The sequence below is a fragment of the Microchirus variegatus genome, assembly GCF_963457635.1.
Source record: "Microchirus variegatus genome assembly, chromosome: 19".
Classification (NCBI taxonomy): Eukaryota; Metazoa; Chordata; class Actinopteri; order Pleuronectiformes; family Soleidae; genus Microchirus; species Microchirus variegatus.
This window is the reverse complement of record NC_139820.1, coordinates 4,815,888-4,831,987: the sequence shown is the minus strand read 5'-3', so window position 1 is coordinate 4,831,987 and position 16,100 is coordinate 4,815,888. Positions and strand designations below refer to the sequence as shown.

The 16,100-nt window shown below is 40.8% G+C and overlaps 1 protein-coding gene across 1 annotated transcript; it reads right to left on the bottom strand.

Annotated features, from left to right (window-relative positions):
* Window positions 1-486: 486 nt before the first annotated feature.
* Window positions 487-6,483, bottom strand: LOC310940901 (neuronal pentraxin-1-like; the record flags this gene model as incomplete). Its single annotated transcript, XM_083905950.1, has 5 exons — window positions 487-708; window positions 1,811-1,990; window positions 3,588-3,829; window positions 5,122-5,329; window positions 6,058-6,483. The coding sequence occupies 5 exons, from the start codon at window positions 6,481-6,483 to the stop codon at window positions 487-489; spliced, it is 1,278 nt and encodes a 425-aa protein (XP_083762076.1).
* Between the last annotated feature and the right edge of the window lie 9,617 nt (window positions 6,484-16,100).

Below are 16,100 nucleotides of genomic sequence, written 5' to 3'. Positions count from 1 at the left end.
AAAAAACAACGCAGACGAGAATTGGACGGACAGCGTAATCTCCCCGCTCTCCAGTGTAAATTCCCCACTTGGAACGGTCCAAACATAAGGCTGCAGTTTTGCCAGCTGCCTGTCCGAGGCGGAACAAGCCAAAAGGAAAAAAGCTTCAGTGTGCTTTCAACTAAACATATAAATAATTTTTAAAAAATAAACATATATTGAAACTTTCTCTCCGAGGTTCCAAAGACAAGTTAGATTTTTTTTTCCTCCGCACTCTCTCGTGATGATTTTTTTTTTTGCACGTAAATACCTAAGAATGATAGAAATCCCAGATTTTTTTTTTTTCTCTTTTTAAGCTTTACCGATAACTCAAGTGTAAGAGTCTCTAACAAACGTCGAAAATGAAGACAAAGAACGACAAAAGCTCAGAAATACAGAGAGGCCTTTTTTTTTTTTTTTTTTTCTTTTCTTTTTTCATTTTTCGGAAAACGTCGAAAAAACAAAGTTTCAGTTGATCGAACGACACGGCTCGAAGGGCCATTTGGTCGCTCCGCCGAATAACTCGATGCTGCTCTCCGTCCAGGAGAACACGTTGCCCGCCGGCGCTTTGCTGTTGCAGGTTGCCAGGTTGTAGATCTCGCCGATGGACAGTTTCCTGTTCCACATATTTAAGTTCGCCAGCTCTCCGACGTAGGCTTGCGTCGCGTCGAAGCCGCCGCCCAACGAGTCCTGCGGAACAAAAAGCACAAAGTTTTAACATCAGAGGTTGAAAATAAGACTTTTTCTGACACAACCTTCAAGGATTAGGGTGGAATTGTTAAGTGTTTAAAACTCAACTTACTTATGGGTCATATATTCAAGTCTGCCTCCTAAATGTCACACACTTTACCTTTAAATATTGCATTTCTTTGTTTTCACAGATCCCCTTAATCTTACACACTGGACCTTTATATCATGATGTGGATTTAAGGAAAGGAAAATAAATGGTAAGATTCTGGCATGAGTGAGACTTTTCTTTAATCTCAGAATTTTACATTTCTTTAATTTCAGAATTCTGACTTTTCTTTAATCAGAATTCTACTTTTCTTTAATTTCAGAATTCTGACTTTTCTTTAATCTCAGAATTCTACTTTTCTTTCATTTCAAAATTCTGACTTTTCTTTAATCTCAGAATTCTACTTTCCTTTAATCTCAGAATTCTGACTTTTCTTTAACCTCCAAATTCTGACTTTCTTTCCCCAGAATTCTGACTTCTTTAATCTCAGAATTCTACTTTTCTTCAATTTCAGAATTCTGACTTTTCTTTAATCTCAGAATTAAACTTTTTCTTTAATCTCAGAATTTTGACTTTCCTTTAATCTCAGAATTCTGACTTTCTTTCCCCAGAATTCTGACTTCTTTAATCCCAGAATTCTGATTTATTTCATCTCAGAATTCAACTTTTCTTGAATCTCAGAATTCTGTTTTTTCTTTCATCACTGAATTCTGACTTTAATCTCAGAATATTTCTTTTTTTACATGTGGTTCTAATACTATTCCGTAAATATCTATATTCATCTTTAATCTAACAACAAAAACAAATTAAGTACACGTTTTGTTGTGAAATAGCAACAGTGACCAGAATATACAACATTAAAAAGAGATAATCTTGAATTTCGTTTGAAAATTAAAAAATTGATAAAATGCTTAATATAAGAGTCACTTTATTGTCGATATATTTGTTCTAAAACCTAAATCAGTCGTCAATCCCCGACTTCTTTCCTCAGTTTGACTTCACAAACCTCTGATATTAGTCAGAAGTGCTCAGAGTTCACAGATGAGTAAACCTCACCTGTTCTTGTCCCAGCACCAGAACTCCCTCTGGTTTGATGGGGTGATACGGCGCCAGGTTCTCGCCGCTGCCTCTCAACACGCCGTCCTGAAACGCCTCCCACATGCCGTCGCGCGTCGTCCACGTGATGCACAGGTGATGCCACTTCCCGTCGTTGATGATGAACGGCAGCTTTGCCACCTGAAGAAGAAAGAAAATGTCATGTGTGAACAATGGTGAACAATCTCTTTTCCACACACCTTCTTCTTCTTCTCCTCTTCCTGCTGAATCACTTCCTCTCTATCACACTTCTTTTCACCATAAATATCCCTCGCTCTGTTTTTTCACATTAGCACTTATTTTTATTCCATTTCCACTTCTGGCAGAGAGGAGTCGACGACTGTCAGGTTACTGTGACTCATCCAAACACACAGCACGTCAACTTTCAACTCTCCCATTCAACCTAAAGCTGAAGGTTATTCCCCATTTTAACCTATATTCCACAGTTGTTTTTAATTCAGCCACTAGAGGGCTCTTAATCCATCCATTATCTACCACTTTATCCTCCCCAGGAGGGTCTCGTGTATCTACCACCTTTTAAATCCGATCACTAATGAAAGAACCTAGCTAGATGATGTCGGGAAGTAGCATTGAATCATGGGAATTGTTGTTTATCTGGGGGGGATCTTGTCTCGGATATTGCCATTTTTATCGCCAATATCAGTCAACACTGATATTATGCCGATAAAATTGCGTATCCTGAAAAATTGTAGGGATGAGAAGATGCGATACTCGGTATCGGTCTGATACTGGTCAAAATGACCAAATCAGATATCTGTTATTTACAACTTCATAAATAGGACTGATATCGGTATCGGTCAAAAAAAATACAATAAAATGCGTTTGATATCATATGGTATGATATGGGGGGAGTCTTGTCTCACTGTCTCACACTGATATTATGCCGATAAAATTGCGTATCCCGAAAAATTGTAGGGACGAGAAGATACGAAACTTGGTATCAGTATCAGTCCGATACTGATATTATGCCGATAAAAATACGTATCCTGAAAAATTGTAGGGATGAGAAGATGCAATACTTGGTATTGGTATCGGTCTGATACTGGTCAAAATGACCGCATCAGATATCTGTTATTTACAACTTCATAGCTTTGAAAAAGCTTAAATGACTTAAATTGGACTGATATCGGTATCGGTCAAAAAAAACAAAAACAATAAAATGCGTTTGACATAATTTGGTATGATATAGGGGGGATCTTGTCTCGGATATTGTCATTTTTACCGCCAATATCAGTCAACACTGATATTATGCCGAAAAAATTACAGATCCTGAAGAATTGTAGGGATAAGAAAATGCGATACTGATATAATGCTGATAAAATTGCGTATCCTGAAAAATTGTAGGGATGAGAAGATGCGATACTTGGTATCGGTATCGGTCTGATACTGGTCAAAATGACCACATCAAATATCTGTGTTATTTACAACTTCATAGCTTTGTAAAAGCTTAAATGACTTGAATCGGACTGATATCGGTATCGGTAAAAAAAAATGCATTTGACATTATATGGTATGTTATTGGGGGGATCTTGTCTTGGATATTGGCATTTTTACCGCCAATATCGGTCAACACTGATATTATGCCGATAAAATTGCGTATCCTGAAAAATGCGATACTTGGTTTTGGTATCGGTCTGATACTGGTCAAAATGACCACATCAGATATCTGTGGTGTTACAAACCGTTTGTGATCACGTGACTTTTTGTTGGTGCTTACCTTGTCATTGATGAGGATCTCCATGGGGTTGTTCCTCCACTCGATCAACACCAGCTCGTTGGCCTGACCCGGCACAGAGTAGGAGAAGGGCGTCCCCACGCCGGGCGACGCGCTGGACCTGATCCACAGACAAACGCTGAACGTGTACATCTCAGGCAGACTCCGCTTGGCCTTGGCGTACATGTAGTCTGTTCTCAGAGGGAACGTGAGCTGGAACTTATCCGTGGGTCGAGTTTCTTTACCTGGGAGAAGAAAAGCATACGTTACAAGTGATTCAGTCACATTGTTAACATCAAAATGTTATTGTTCTATATTCTCTATCCATTTAAATATGTATATTTAAGTCATATTTAAGATGTTGTAAATCTACACTGTAAGGAGTAGGAGAGAAACTCACAAATTGACAAATTGCGTCAAATCAGTCACGATTAAGGGATTATCGTCAAATTATCTGTAGCAAAAGTGCTATTTTAGCATCGTAGCCATCTTAGCATCTTTCTGTTGACACATAAATTAAATATTATAATCAGTTTGAATAACTTAGCTTTTAACTGTATTTACATATCAATTCTACATCCGTGTTAAAACATGAATATTATAATTATGTGTGTGTGTTCTTGTTTGTGTATCTTTGTGAGGACGTAATAGATGTATTTTAATTTTATATATTACATATATATACAGTATAAATGTATATATATTCCTTAGGGAGTGAGAACATTTTGTCTGGTCCCATCTTTTTTCAGTGTTAAAAAACCTGGTTTTAGGATTAGAATTGGGTTTGGATTAAGGAGTGTCCTCACTAGGACTGCTGTGCAAACGTGTGTGTGTGTGTTTCAGGTGTTTCAGGTATTCCTCATGTTGTGGGGACCTACATCTGTTTATACAGCAGCCGCAAAAAAGTCCACATGATTAGGTTTTTAATGTGAAGACATGTTGTATGGTTAAGATTAAGACTAGGATTAAGGTTAGGATTAGGCCAGTGGTAGTTATGGTTATGGTTATACTTAATTGTAAGGTCCACTGAAGCCATGGAAACCGGACTGTGTGTGTGTGTGTGTGTGTGTGGGAGGATTGTCTTCCCTCTCTCACTTTTTCCCTTCTTCTTTTTGCGCACGTGCATGTGCACGTGCTGACGGGCTGAACAAGCCTTTGATATATTGATATTATTTGCTCCAAAAACGCGCCAGCGCGTGGCAAAAACTTTCTCCTCCCTCCATCTCAGCAAAGTAAAATAAAAAATAATTAAAAAAATAAAAAAGATGCATCCTGCGCTCGTGAATTCACTCATAAAAGAGTCTTGAAATATGCAAAATAATGCAGCTCTCTTCTTCTCTGCTCTCTGCCTGTGCGCAACGTCATGGATGCGGCATTTCTGCGCTGGCACGCGCTCTAATAACGCGTTCTTTTTGGAGTTTAAAAAATGCAAAAATTCTCCGCAGACGCAAAATCCCGTGTTTGTTTACTTGTTTTTGGTTTTTCTTTCTTTTTCTTTCCTTTTTCTCATGCGTTCTCAGTGCGCGCGCTGACGCACCTTTCTCCAGGTCTGTAATCCGGTGGTGCAGGGACGTGAGCGTGGACTCGACCCGGTTCCGCTGGTCCGTGTCGTTCCTCGCGCCGGGCTTGCTCTCCTCCAGCGTGTTGACCCGGGACAGCACCTGCTTCTCCATGTCGTCGATCTTGTTCTGCAGCAGATCCTTCAGGCTGTTCGCCTGCGCGCTGCCGTTACCGCGGCTGTACTGCTGCACACGCACACGCACACGCACACACACACACACGGGTTAGAGCTGAAACACAAAGTGAGTTTGTACCTTTTACACTATCCCCCCTTATGTTTTGTACAGATTTTTATTATGTTTTTTACTCTAATTATCATAAATATCATATTAGATTGCATTTATATAGCACTTTTTATGCAATAAAAAACTGGTTTTGCACATTAAAATCAACCGTAACCCCTCAACAAGACACATATTTCATCTTACTGTGTCTGTTTCAGCCCAGGTCTCTGTCTCCAAAGAGATTTTACTTCACTTTACCTTTTTGTCCAAGCTATAAATAACCCATAAACATCCAAATTGCCATTTTCTAAAGCCTCAAAATAGACGTTTGCAGCCAGGAGTCACTCAGTCGCATTTTAATGCTTATTCCCCCTCTCATATGTGAACATAATTTACATAAATCAACATCATCAGACCTGAAATTAGCGACTGAGATCTTTAACTGCTCCGACAAATAGTTTCAGAAGCTAATTTTCCCACTAAATTTACTGGTGGAGTCGCCCTCTAGTGGCTACTCGCTCCACTTTTACTTCCAGGTTGACTTCACTCAACAAACCAGACTTTTTTTTGATATTCTTTTACAACTCTTTTACAACTTTTTGACCAAACCAAACACACTTTTTTAAATATATTTAAAAAAACTTGTGTCTCCAGTTACTGCAGAACTTTTCTCCTCCACCTCTGCCTACCTCCAGGTTCTCCAGTCTCTGTTTGAGCGTCTGTAAAGTCTGTCCGAGTTGCGCCAGAGTGTCCATGGTTCCCCGGGATACATCCCCCATCGTGTTCTTCGCCCCCGGTCTCCTGCCGCCGGCTCCCGCGGCTGCTGCTGCGGGGAAGCTCTGGCTCTCGCAGCGGCTCAGCTTGGACGTTAACTCCCTGATCGTCTCCTTCTGGTTCATGATGGTCTCCTTCTGCTGCAGCACGGTCTCTCGCAGCTGCATGACCGTGGTCTTCAGGTCCTCCGCGGGCCCGCTGTTCTGCATCGTGCACAGGTCCATATCCTTGGGCACCGACGTGCAAATAAACTGCGTCTGTCCGAAGTCCTGCGCGCAGCAGGTCCCCGCGAGCAGCAGGCAAGAAAGTCGAAGAAAAAGTTTCCCCGGGGTCCCGTCCATGCTCCCTGGCGGAGTGCAGCGCGAGGCACGGAGAGAGTGGGGTAAGTGGAACTCTGTGTATGTGTGTGTGTGTATGAGAGAGAGATTTCAGCACCACGGAGCTGTCCACAGAAGCTGTGCGCTCTGGTCGCTCACTGCGGTTTTTATAGAGACGCGGGAGATTCACCGCATCAGAGAGAGAGAGAGAGAGAGTCAGAGACACGCCCCCTTTTTAAGGTCGTGCTCGTCATGAGAATCACTCGTGTGTGTGCGTGTGCGTGTGCGTGTGGACTCTACACTGAGAGAAACCACCTCATCATCATCATCATCATCATCCTCCTCCTGAAAATCTGTGATGGTGCGTTCCAGTTGTAGTCGGAGGGAACGCCCCCTTAAATCCAAAGTGTTTCTATAGAGTCACAGTTCATGTTAATCCGCTCTGGTTAAACTGCTGATTCAGCAGATTTGGGGGTGAATTTCCAATTCCTTGCTAATCTTAACCTTCAATCTCAAAATTGCGCCGATTCTCCGAAAAATTAAGTTGAGGGGGCAAGTTTAAGGGCTGTATCGCCCTCAATATTGCGATTTTTCCGAATACCACCCTTGGGAGCAAGGGCTACCCAGAATGCATTGCGTGTTTTGTCATAACAAAGATAGCGTCCAAACGAGTACGCTACAAATTAAGTCTTTTCTTTGTTAATAGAGATATAAAAAGTTATGAAAACCATTGTATTATCTTAGTTTAGGCCCATATTATGGATTACTGACGTCATTGTTGCGTAACATTTATTTTTATTTTACGATCTTTTGTCAATAGGTGGCCGTTGCGGACAAGCGATCGTTTGCTCACTGCAAATCACGTTTATGTTTTGAAATCATGTTTTGACATGTGGCGCCACCTACTGACGTCTACCAGTCAGTAGTCTCAGCTGCCGCGCAACCACGGGTTGCCAGTTACGTCAGAAAACCAAACCTAAAAGACCTCGGTATTTTGAATTTGAATGTAGTCACCGTTTTTTGGCCACATTCTTACATATGGCACCTTTAAAAAATCTTAAAAGCATGCGATAATCTCCAACATTTAGCAAAAGAAAATGACAAAAATATCAATATTTAACAGAGTAGTCTGGTGTATTTAGCGACAGCACTGCTGAAAACTGGCGATCCTGCATTTTGATCCTAATTTCTGCTAAAGCGACGAGTACATTCTGGCGTTTTTTTTTGTTTTACAGTAAACATTAAATGTTCCATCCCGGTACTGTTACTGGATTTGTCTTGCACACGTCTCATTACCGTAACTCCTGGACCGTCCAGATCTGGTCCAGGGTGTGTTCCTACACAGTAGAGTAGAAGGCCTTGTGGACGCCTTAAATGAGATGATGTCAGTCCACCTTAAATGAAAACTGCTCCTGCTCCTTCACATGAGTTGAGTCCCACTGGTGGAGTTCCCAGCACCACCTCTCATTTCCACCCACTCTCTCTCTCTCTCCCTCCCTGATCACACCTCCTCCCGCTGAAAACGTGGCTGACAGTGGGTCAGGCTGCTCATCGCTGAGCCTCTCGCACACGACCGGCTGAGCCTCGTTTGTGTTTTATATCACGAAAACATCGTCTCCCGTGTTCCTGAGGGCAGCGGTGACGACCGGCGGTAAAGCGTTGTCGTCGTCCCTGAACAGTAAAGTCGTGGGTCTGATCCCCCGGCTCTGTGTCGTTTAGTGTCGTTTAGAGAACGACCTTTGACCCCAGACTGAGACTCATCAGTGTGTGAGTGAAAAAACTGTTTCATAAAGCAGATTGAAAAGTATATATACTGTAAATATGTATAAATATACACTAGAAAACTGCATTATTGGTAGCATATATAAGTAGTATACAGACTAGAAATATAGATTGAAATATTGTGATATAAGAAGTAAGTAGTATATAGACATATAGAAAATTGCTATATAAGCAGCATATAGACGAGAAATATAGACTACATAATTGCTATATACTGTAGTATAGTATATAGTATGTAGTATATAGAAGTTGTATATAGAGTGTAAAAATGCTATAAATGTAGTGTTTATACAAGTAGCATATAAACAAGAAATATAGACTAGAAAAATGTTATATACGTAGCTTATATAACTAGCATATAGACGAGAAATATACACTGGAATATTGACATAAAAGTATTAATATATTGCTATATACGGAGATTATATAAGTAGCATATAGACGAAAAAAATATAGACTAGAAATTGCTATAAAAGTAGTATATATAAGTTGTATATAGAATAGAAAACGGCTATAAAAGTAGCATATAAACTAGAAATAAAGACTGTAAAATTACTTTATAAGTAGTATTAGAACTATAGACTAAGAAAATTGCTATAAACGTAGTATATAGACTAGAAATATGACTACAAAATTGTTATTCAGGCAGTTTATATAAGTAGCATATAGACGAGAAATATACACTGGAATATTGCTATAAAAGTAGTATATAGATGCAAAATATAGAATAGAAAATTGCTATATACATAGGTTATATTTATATAAGTAGCATATAGACGAGAAATATAGACTAGAAAATTGGTATAAAAGTACTATATATAAGTTGTATATAGACTGGAAAATTGCTATAAATGTAGTTTATGTAAGTAGTATATAAACTAGAAATATAGTTTGGAAAATTTCTATAAATGCAGTATATATAAGTAGTATATAAACTACAAATATGGACTGGAAATTTGCTATAAATGTAGTATATTAAAATATATAGACAAGAAATAATAGACAAGAAAACTGCTGTATAAATGATTTCTTAAGGAAGTTTCCCTCTTCAATGTAAAATAAATGAACCAAATTAATTTGGCTTTAACTTCTTCTGTCTTAAGTCATGAAGTCATCAGTGATTTGACTCGTGTGTCTGTGAGACTTTTTAAAATTAGAACAGTAATATTATAAAACTGTAATGATAGTAAAAAGGCGTGGATTTGTGCTGACAAGTGATTCAGAAAAGATTGAGAAACAGTGTCCTTGTTTAAATATTCTTCATATTTATGAACAAAAGAGTCCAGTGTGATGTTAATTAACACATGAAGAAAAACATCTCTGAGTCCATTCTATTCTATTATGTGGAGATGTGTGTTTGAACAGCAGATTATCTTGAATCAACCTTCAGTCTTAATCCCAGTGTTCTGCTCCTCTCTCTCTCTCTCTTTCTCTCTCTCTCTCTCTCTCTCTCTCTCGTGCCGTTTCCCCCCCGCGACGAGACAGAGGCAATAAAAGTGAAGTGAAACGTTTCCAAATAATTAAAGAGACAGTTGCGTAACCAGGCCCTGAAGCGCTGACATTAATAAGTGAAAAAAACCTGCAGATACATCACTCTGACATGGATCATGATGAGATTACACTGGAATAGGAACAGCTTGACCTCAACTCACTCTTTCTACTGCTTATTACTTTATATTCAGCATTTTAAAAAAACTTGTTTATTTTGTTTTAAACTAAACTGTAAAATAAAGGTGATTGTCATGTGAGTTTCATGTGCAGGTTCTAACACATGGACAAACAGAAGTGTAAATATATCTGTCTTTATCTAACAAGAAGGGAACTTCTCCATCTCTGAAACTCTGCCAATATTTACGTGTTTTATTGTGTTTACTGTCCATAGACTAGAACATTGATATATAGGTAATATATAAGTCATATATAGACTAGAAAACTCCTATTTAAACAGGATATATGAGCAGTATAGACTAGAAAATTGTATATCAGTAGCGTGTATATATATATACATATATATATATATGTATATATATATGTATATATATATACATATATAAGTGTATATATTTGTATATTTATACACATAAGCAGCATATAGACTAGAAATATAGACTGGAAAATTGCTAAATCAGTAATATATATAAGTAGTGTATATATAAGCAGTATATAGACTAGAAATATATAGACTACAAAACCACTATATAAGTAGTATATAGACTAGAAATATAGATTGGAAAATTACTAAATAACTAGTATATATAAGCAGTATATAGACTAGAAATATAGACCAGAAAACTACTATGTAAGTAGTATATAGACTAGAAATATAGACTGGAAAATTACTATATAAGTAGTATGTATAACCTGTATATAGACTAGAAATATTGATTGGAAAGTTACTAAATAAGTAGTGTATATATAAGCAGTATATAGACTAGAAATATAGACTGAAAAATTACTATACAAGTCGTATATAGACTAGAAAATAACTAAATAGTATAGTAGTATATATAAGTAAGATATAGCCTGGAAAATTGCTAAATAAGTAGTATATATAGGTAGTATAAAGACGAGAAATATAGATTGGAAAATTACTATATAAGTAGTATGTAGACTAGATAATTGCTATAAAAGAAGGTTATATACTGTATGTAGTATAAATGTAGACTAGAAAACTGCTTTATAAGCAATATATCAAAAAGATATAGACTAGAAATATAGACTAGTAAAACCTGCTATATAAATGATTTGACTATATTTAAGGAAGTGCCTGTCTTCACTGTAAAGTAAAATATCCAAATTAAGTTCTTGAAGTTATTTGGCTTCAAAGTTGTGGGTTCGATTTCCGGGCTTCACTAGTCTATACGCCGCCGTGTCCCTTGGGCAAGACACTTAACCCCATGTTGAGTGTGTGAACTCCGACTGAAGTAGGAACGCCCCCTTAACTCCTTCAACCACAACTGGAACGTACCACGTGATGATGGGATAGAGAAACCTGAAAAATAACCTGGAAATAAACAACTTTTCTTCTCTCTCTCTGTTCAAGACGCCGTTTGACTTTGACTCGCTCGTGACGTCGTCGGCGTCGTCGTCGCGGCAGCTGCCGGCTACAGCACGGGATGAAAATTGACTGGCGGAGTCCGATTTAATTTGTTTAATCACGCTATCGATCCGGCGCGCTGTAATCAGCAAAGGTGCCCGAGCTGCAGGCCAGAAAAACGGCAGGTGTAACAAACGGTTAAAGGCCGAGTGTGATTGCCGGAGCCCAGGACAGGACACGGCGAGCGAATTCCCCCCGAGCTCAGCACATTGAGCGGCTGAACGGATCAACAAGTAAGGCTTCGTTCGCTCGTTTCTTTGATTTTGCCGAATTAAAAACACCGACAATGGGAGTGAAGAGCGAGAGTGACGGCTCACAGGGAAGAAGAATTTCTTAACTCTAGATCTATTCATTATTCATCTCCGCGTTCCCACGCGTTTAAAAAAAAAAGGGGCCGCGGCGCCATATGTTCCCGCCGTGTTTACCTCTCGTTCCCACCATGTGTTCGGCCACTTAAAAAAATAAATAAAAAAAACACATTCCATGTCAATCTTGTGACTGAGCTTTTCCACAGACTGTGGCTAATTAATGTTGTTGTTTTTTTTTCTCCTCCTGCCAGAAACTTTGGAAAGTGTGGCAGGCGTGCAGGCGTACGGGTCGCGTGAGGTGGACTTTATTTATGCAAAGCAAATCTGTGTTTAATGAGACGCAGTCTGTCTCCCATTAGCGCTATTTGGACATCTGTTATTATCAATGTCGGACGTGAAATCTCGGTAAAGTCACGCGTCGCCTCCTGTCGGGTCACGTACGTACATACGTACTACGTTATTTCCTGATATATCCTGATATTTGAGACCATGGTGCAGAAGGGGTCGTACCTATGTTCCCCGGGTCCTATGTTCCCCGATCGGGGAACATAGGACCCTTTTTTTTTTAAAAAAGGGTCCTTTGTTCCCCACTTTGTGGAAGCCTGGGTGTGGAGCTCCAGGGTAAAGGGTTAGGGGTAGGGTTAGGGTTGGTGTTAGTGTAAGGGTTCGTGTTGGGGTTAGGGTAAGGGTTGGGGTTTGGGTTGGGGTTAGGGTTAGGGTAAGGGTAAGGGTAAGGGTTCGTGTTGGGGTTGGGGTTAGGGTAAGGGTAAGGGTTGGGGTTAGGGTAAGGGTAAGGGTTCGGGTTGGGGTTAGGGTAAGGGTTCGAGTTGGGGTTAGGGTTTGTGTTGGGGTTAGGGTAAGGGTAAGGGTTGGGGTTAGGGTAAGGGTTGGGGTTGGGGTTGGGGTTAGGGTAAGGGTAAGGTTAAGGGTAAGGGTAAGGGTTAGGGTAAGGGTTCGGGTTGGGGTTAGGGTAAGGGGTAGGGTACTATGTTCCCCGGGTCCTTTTGGGTGAACAGCGGGGAACATAGAACCCTTTTTTAGAGAAAGGGTCCTATGTTCCCCGGTCACATACAAAGCGGGGAACATAGGACCCGGGGAACATAGTTACGGTCCCGTGCAGAACCATCACACCATTTGGGAAGATTTATTTATTTGCCTAAATGAATCAAATGTCCCAGTAAAGTTCTAACAAACAAATACCTGACTGTGTTATCGTGGACGCCCGCTTGAACTTCACAACCAGTGCAGTCGCCCCCTGGTGGCCGACTTAAGGCCACATTATACTTCTACAACTGCGTAATGCGTTATCTGACCCCTCGAGCCTTCACAGTTCTCCGTCGCGACGCCGGATACGCACTGCAATTTCCCTCCCGATCAGTAGGGGTCGCCACGCAAGGTCGTTGTGCTTCTGGCTACAGTGAGCAATGGCGTCCCAGAGAGAAATACAGTTGTTGTTGTTGAAACAGTGGCCGTTTCTCACTTTTCTGTGTCCCGTGACGCAGTTTTGAGATAATTTTAGGCGAGAAATGAGCCATTTAGAGTCTAAATATGTGGTTTGTGTGTTAAGATATGACGTATTTATAGTTTGGCAGCGACGTTGTAGGCGGGGATCAGCTCCGCCTCTGTGGCCGGCACAGAGCAGGGTTAGCTCGGCCTGTGCTGAGGACCAATCGCAGCTCTTGCCGTTTCCGTTGTCCCTTGACGGAGTGACGGACACTTACAAATATTTTGTGCAGCCAGAGATGACGGACTTTACGCAGGAGTATAAATTGTGCTTTACTACTTCCGACCTACCTCCGAGTCCACGACCGCGTCCCACAGTTTCCACACCAGCAGCTGGAGCTCAGAGCACAAGGTCAGATCTGTGCATGCATCAGCCTCCAGGCCGAGGCCGGACCCCAGAGGCTGCGTTGGGGGAAAAAAAAAAAAGGGGGCTGAAATCCATAATGATCAGTCTCTCAGGCTCACTGAATAATGCAAAGCTTTATAATAGAACCCACTCTCTAATGGCAGAGACAGATAAGAACCATTTCACACGCTGGCAGCAAACTGCCTGCTTATTTATCCTGCATCTGCAGCGTTGCAGGCAGGGAGAGAAGAAGAAGAAGAAGAAGAAGTGGGGGCGACTCTGGGAAGTGACAGTGTAGCACAAACAATACCAAAAAACAACAACAACAGGGGGGTTAGTTGTAGTGTAGTTAGGGGTAAAAGGGGGAGCAGAGGCATTTATTCACACACTGTATGACTGTATGAGTCTAGTTAGAACGACCCCTTTCTCTACCACCCGACACCAACCTACACTACCGTTCAACAGTTGGGGGTCACTTAAAAATGTCCTTATTTTTGAAGGAAAAGCACTTCTTTTTTTTTTTTCAATGAATATATCATTCATCAGAATCAGAAATACACTCTATACCACATGTGTCAAACTCAAGGCCCAGGGGCCAGATGTGGTCCGCGACTTCATTTTATTTGTCCCGCAAGTGATTAAATGGTGTTAAAATAGGTCTGTGCTGCTTTAAGGCCTGCGATGACTATAAATTACATTTCCCACAATGCATGGCGATTGTGTTACCCGCAAATCGACGGCATCCCGCAACTAGATTGCAGTGTATCATTGTATATGCATCATGCGACGAGTGAAATTGAATAAGTAATAAATACAGAAAGTTATTTAGCAATATGTTACGAAGTAGTAACGTTTATTTGACATTATATTTGGTTACATTTAGTTACATTTATTCTGTATGACAGTTACATATGGCCCTTTGAGCGTAACCATGAAAATGAGTTTGACACCCCTGCTCTAGACATTGTTAATGTGGTAAACGACTATTCTAGCTGCAAACGTCTGTTTTTTAATGGAATATGTACATAGGTGTATAGAGGCCCATTTCCAGTGTTTTAATGGTACATTGTGTTTGCTAATGGCGTTAGAAGACTATTGGATGATTAGAAAACCCTTGAAAACTCTTGTGCAATGATGTTAGCACAGGTAAAAACAGATTTGCTAGTTTTTTTCCAATGTCTTGACTATATTTTCTCTTCATTTTGCAACTCTTTTGACGAATAAAAGTGTGACTTTAATGGAAAACACACACACACACAAAAAAAAAAGCTTTAAATATTTTAGCGCGACCACACATTGGTGCTTTTCTTTTACTGTTTGTACGTGTCTGGCAAGATACAGAGGGACAAATTTACATCATTTTGTTTGGGAAGTATGTGAATCATTTGTAGCCACGGGGGCCCTTGGAGCATCCGCTCTGGGAACCATATCCAGCGTGGTGCACTCCTGTATCGCATTTCAAAAACGCATTCTCCTGCTTTTGCTTGATCACAATCACTGTCTTTTCACAGCTCAAGGGAACCTGCAAATGAGTTTCTTCTCGTCCAGGTTTTTTCACAAACAAAGCTTCACTTCCTCTCGCCGACGCTCCGCTACTGAGCGGCGCTGCCAGGTAACGCGGCTCAAGCCCCGGCTCCTCTGTCTTCGCCCCGCGCTGACATCTCCATTTCATGCATCCCACAGAGAGCAAGATGAAGAGGGAGTTGAGGGGGAAAGACGCCCATGCTGCCGCGCTCGTATCCCCACTGGGAGTGGAAGTGAAGGTGAGGGGAAAAAAAGTGCAGTCCTGCAGTCTTATGACCAGTAGTTTTACACGCTGGACGTTGGTATAATCCTTGTTATTTCCACCTCTGCAACCCTCTGGATTCTGACCTGGTATCTGTCCACGTTCCTGAACAAGCATGGACGCAATCCGTCCTCTGGAGAGAAGATAAGGGATTAGAAATTGTCTGATCCACAGTCGTTTCAGGGTTATTTTTTACACTTATCAACCCCAAGGCGCGGTTTTGACTATTTATTAGTGCTGTCAAACGTTAACACGTCAACGGTGTTCAACGGCATCGACGTTAAACGCAGGACTCGTTTCCATGACGACTGGCCGGATGCATGACGTCATGTTTACGTGACTCCGGATTGTTAAAATTAGTCTGTAAAGTAACGCTAAACTTTTGCCGACTGTAGGTGTGCTAACCACGCTAAAAGGAGCTAATGACGCTAACAGAGACTGGACTCTGGTGTCGCGGCACGCAAACATGACGTCGTGCACGTCTTTTTCCGGTCAGTCGCCATGGAAACGTGTCAACCTATTGCACAGCAATACTATTCATTACAAACGACGGCAATCGACTCCAAACGGCTAATGGGTAAAATTCATATTTCATGTTAAAGCAGCGCAAGTAGAGCCATTGTTTGACTCGAGCTTCTCCCGACTCTTTTATAAAACATACATGATTACGTCATCGTGAACAGACATGATGTCAGTGTGTATTTGTAAAGCCCGATCGTGCGCTACGTTCCATTTACATCAGGTACTCGAGTTCATCGCGTTCCTATTGAGACGTCAGAAAACGCAAACGTATCTCGGGCATCTTGGAATGCGGTTTTG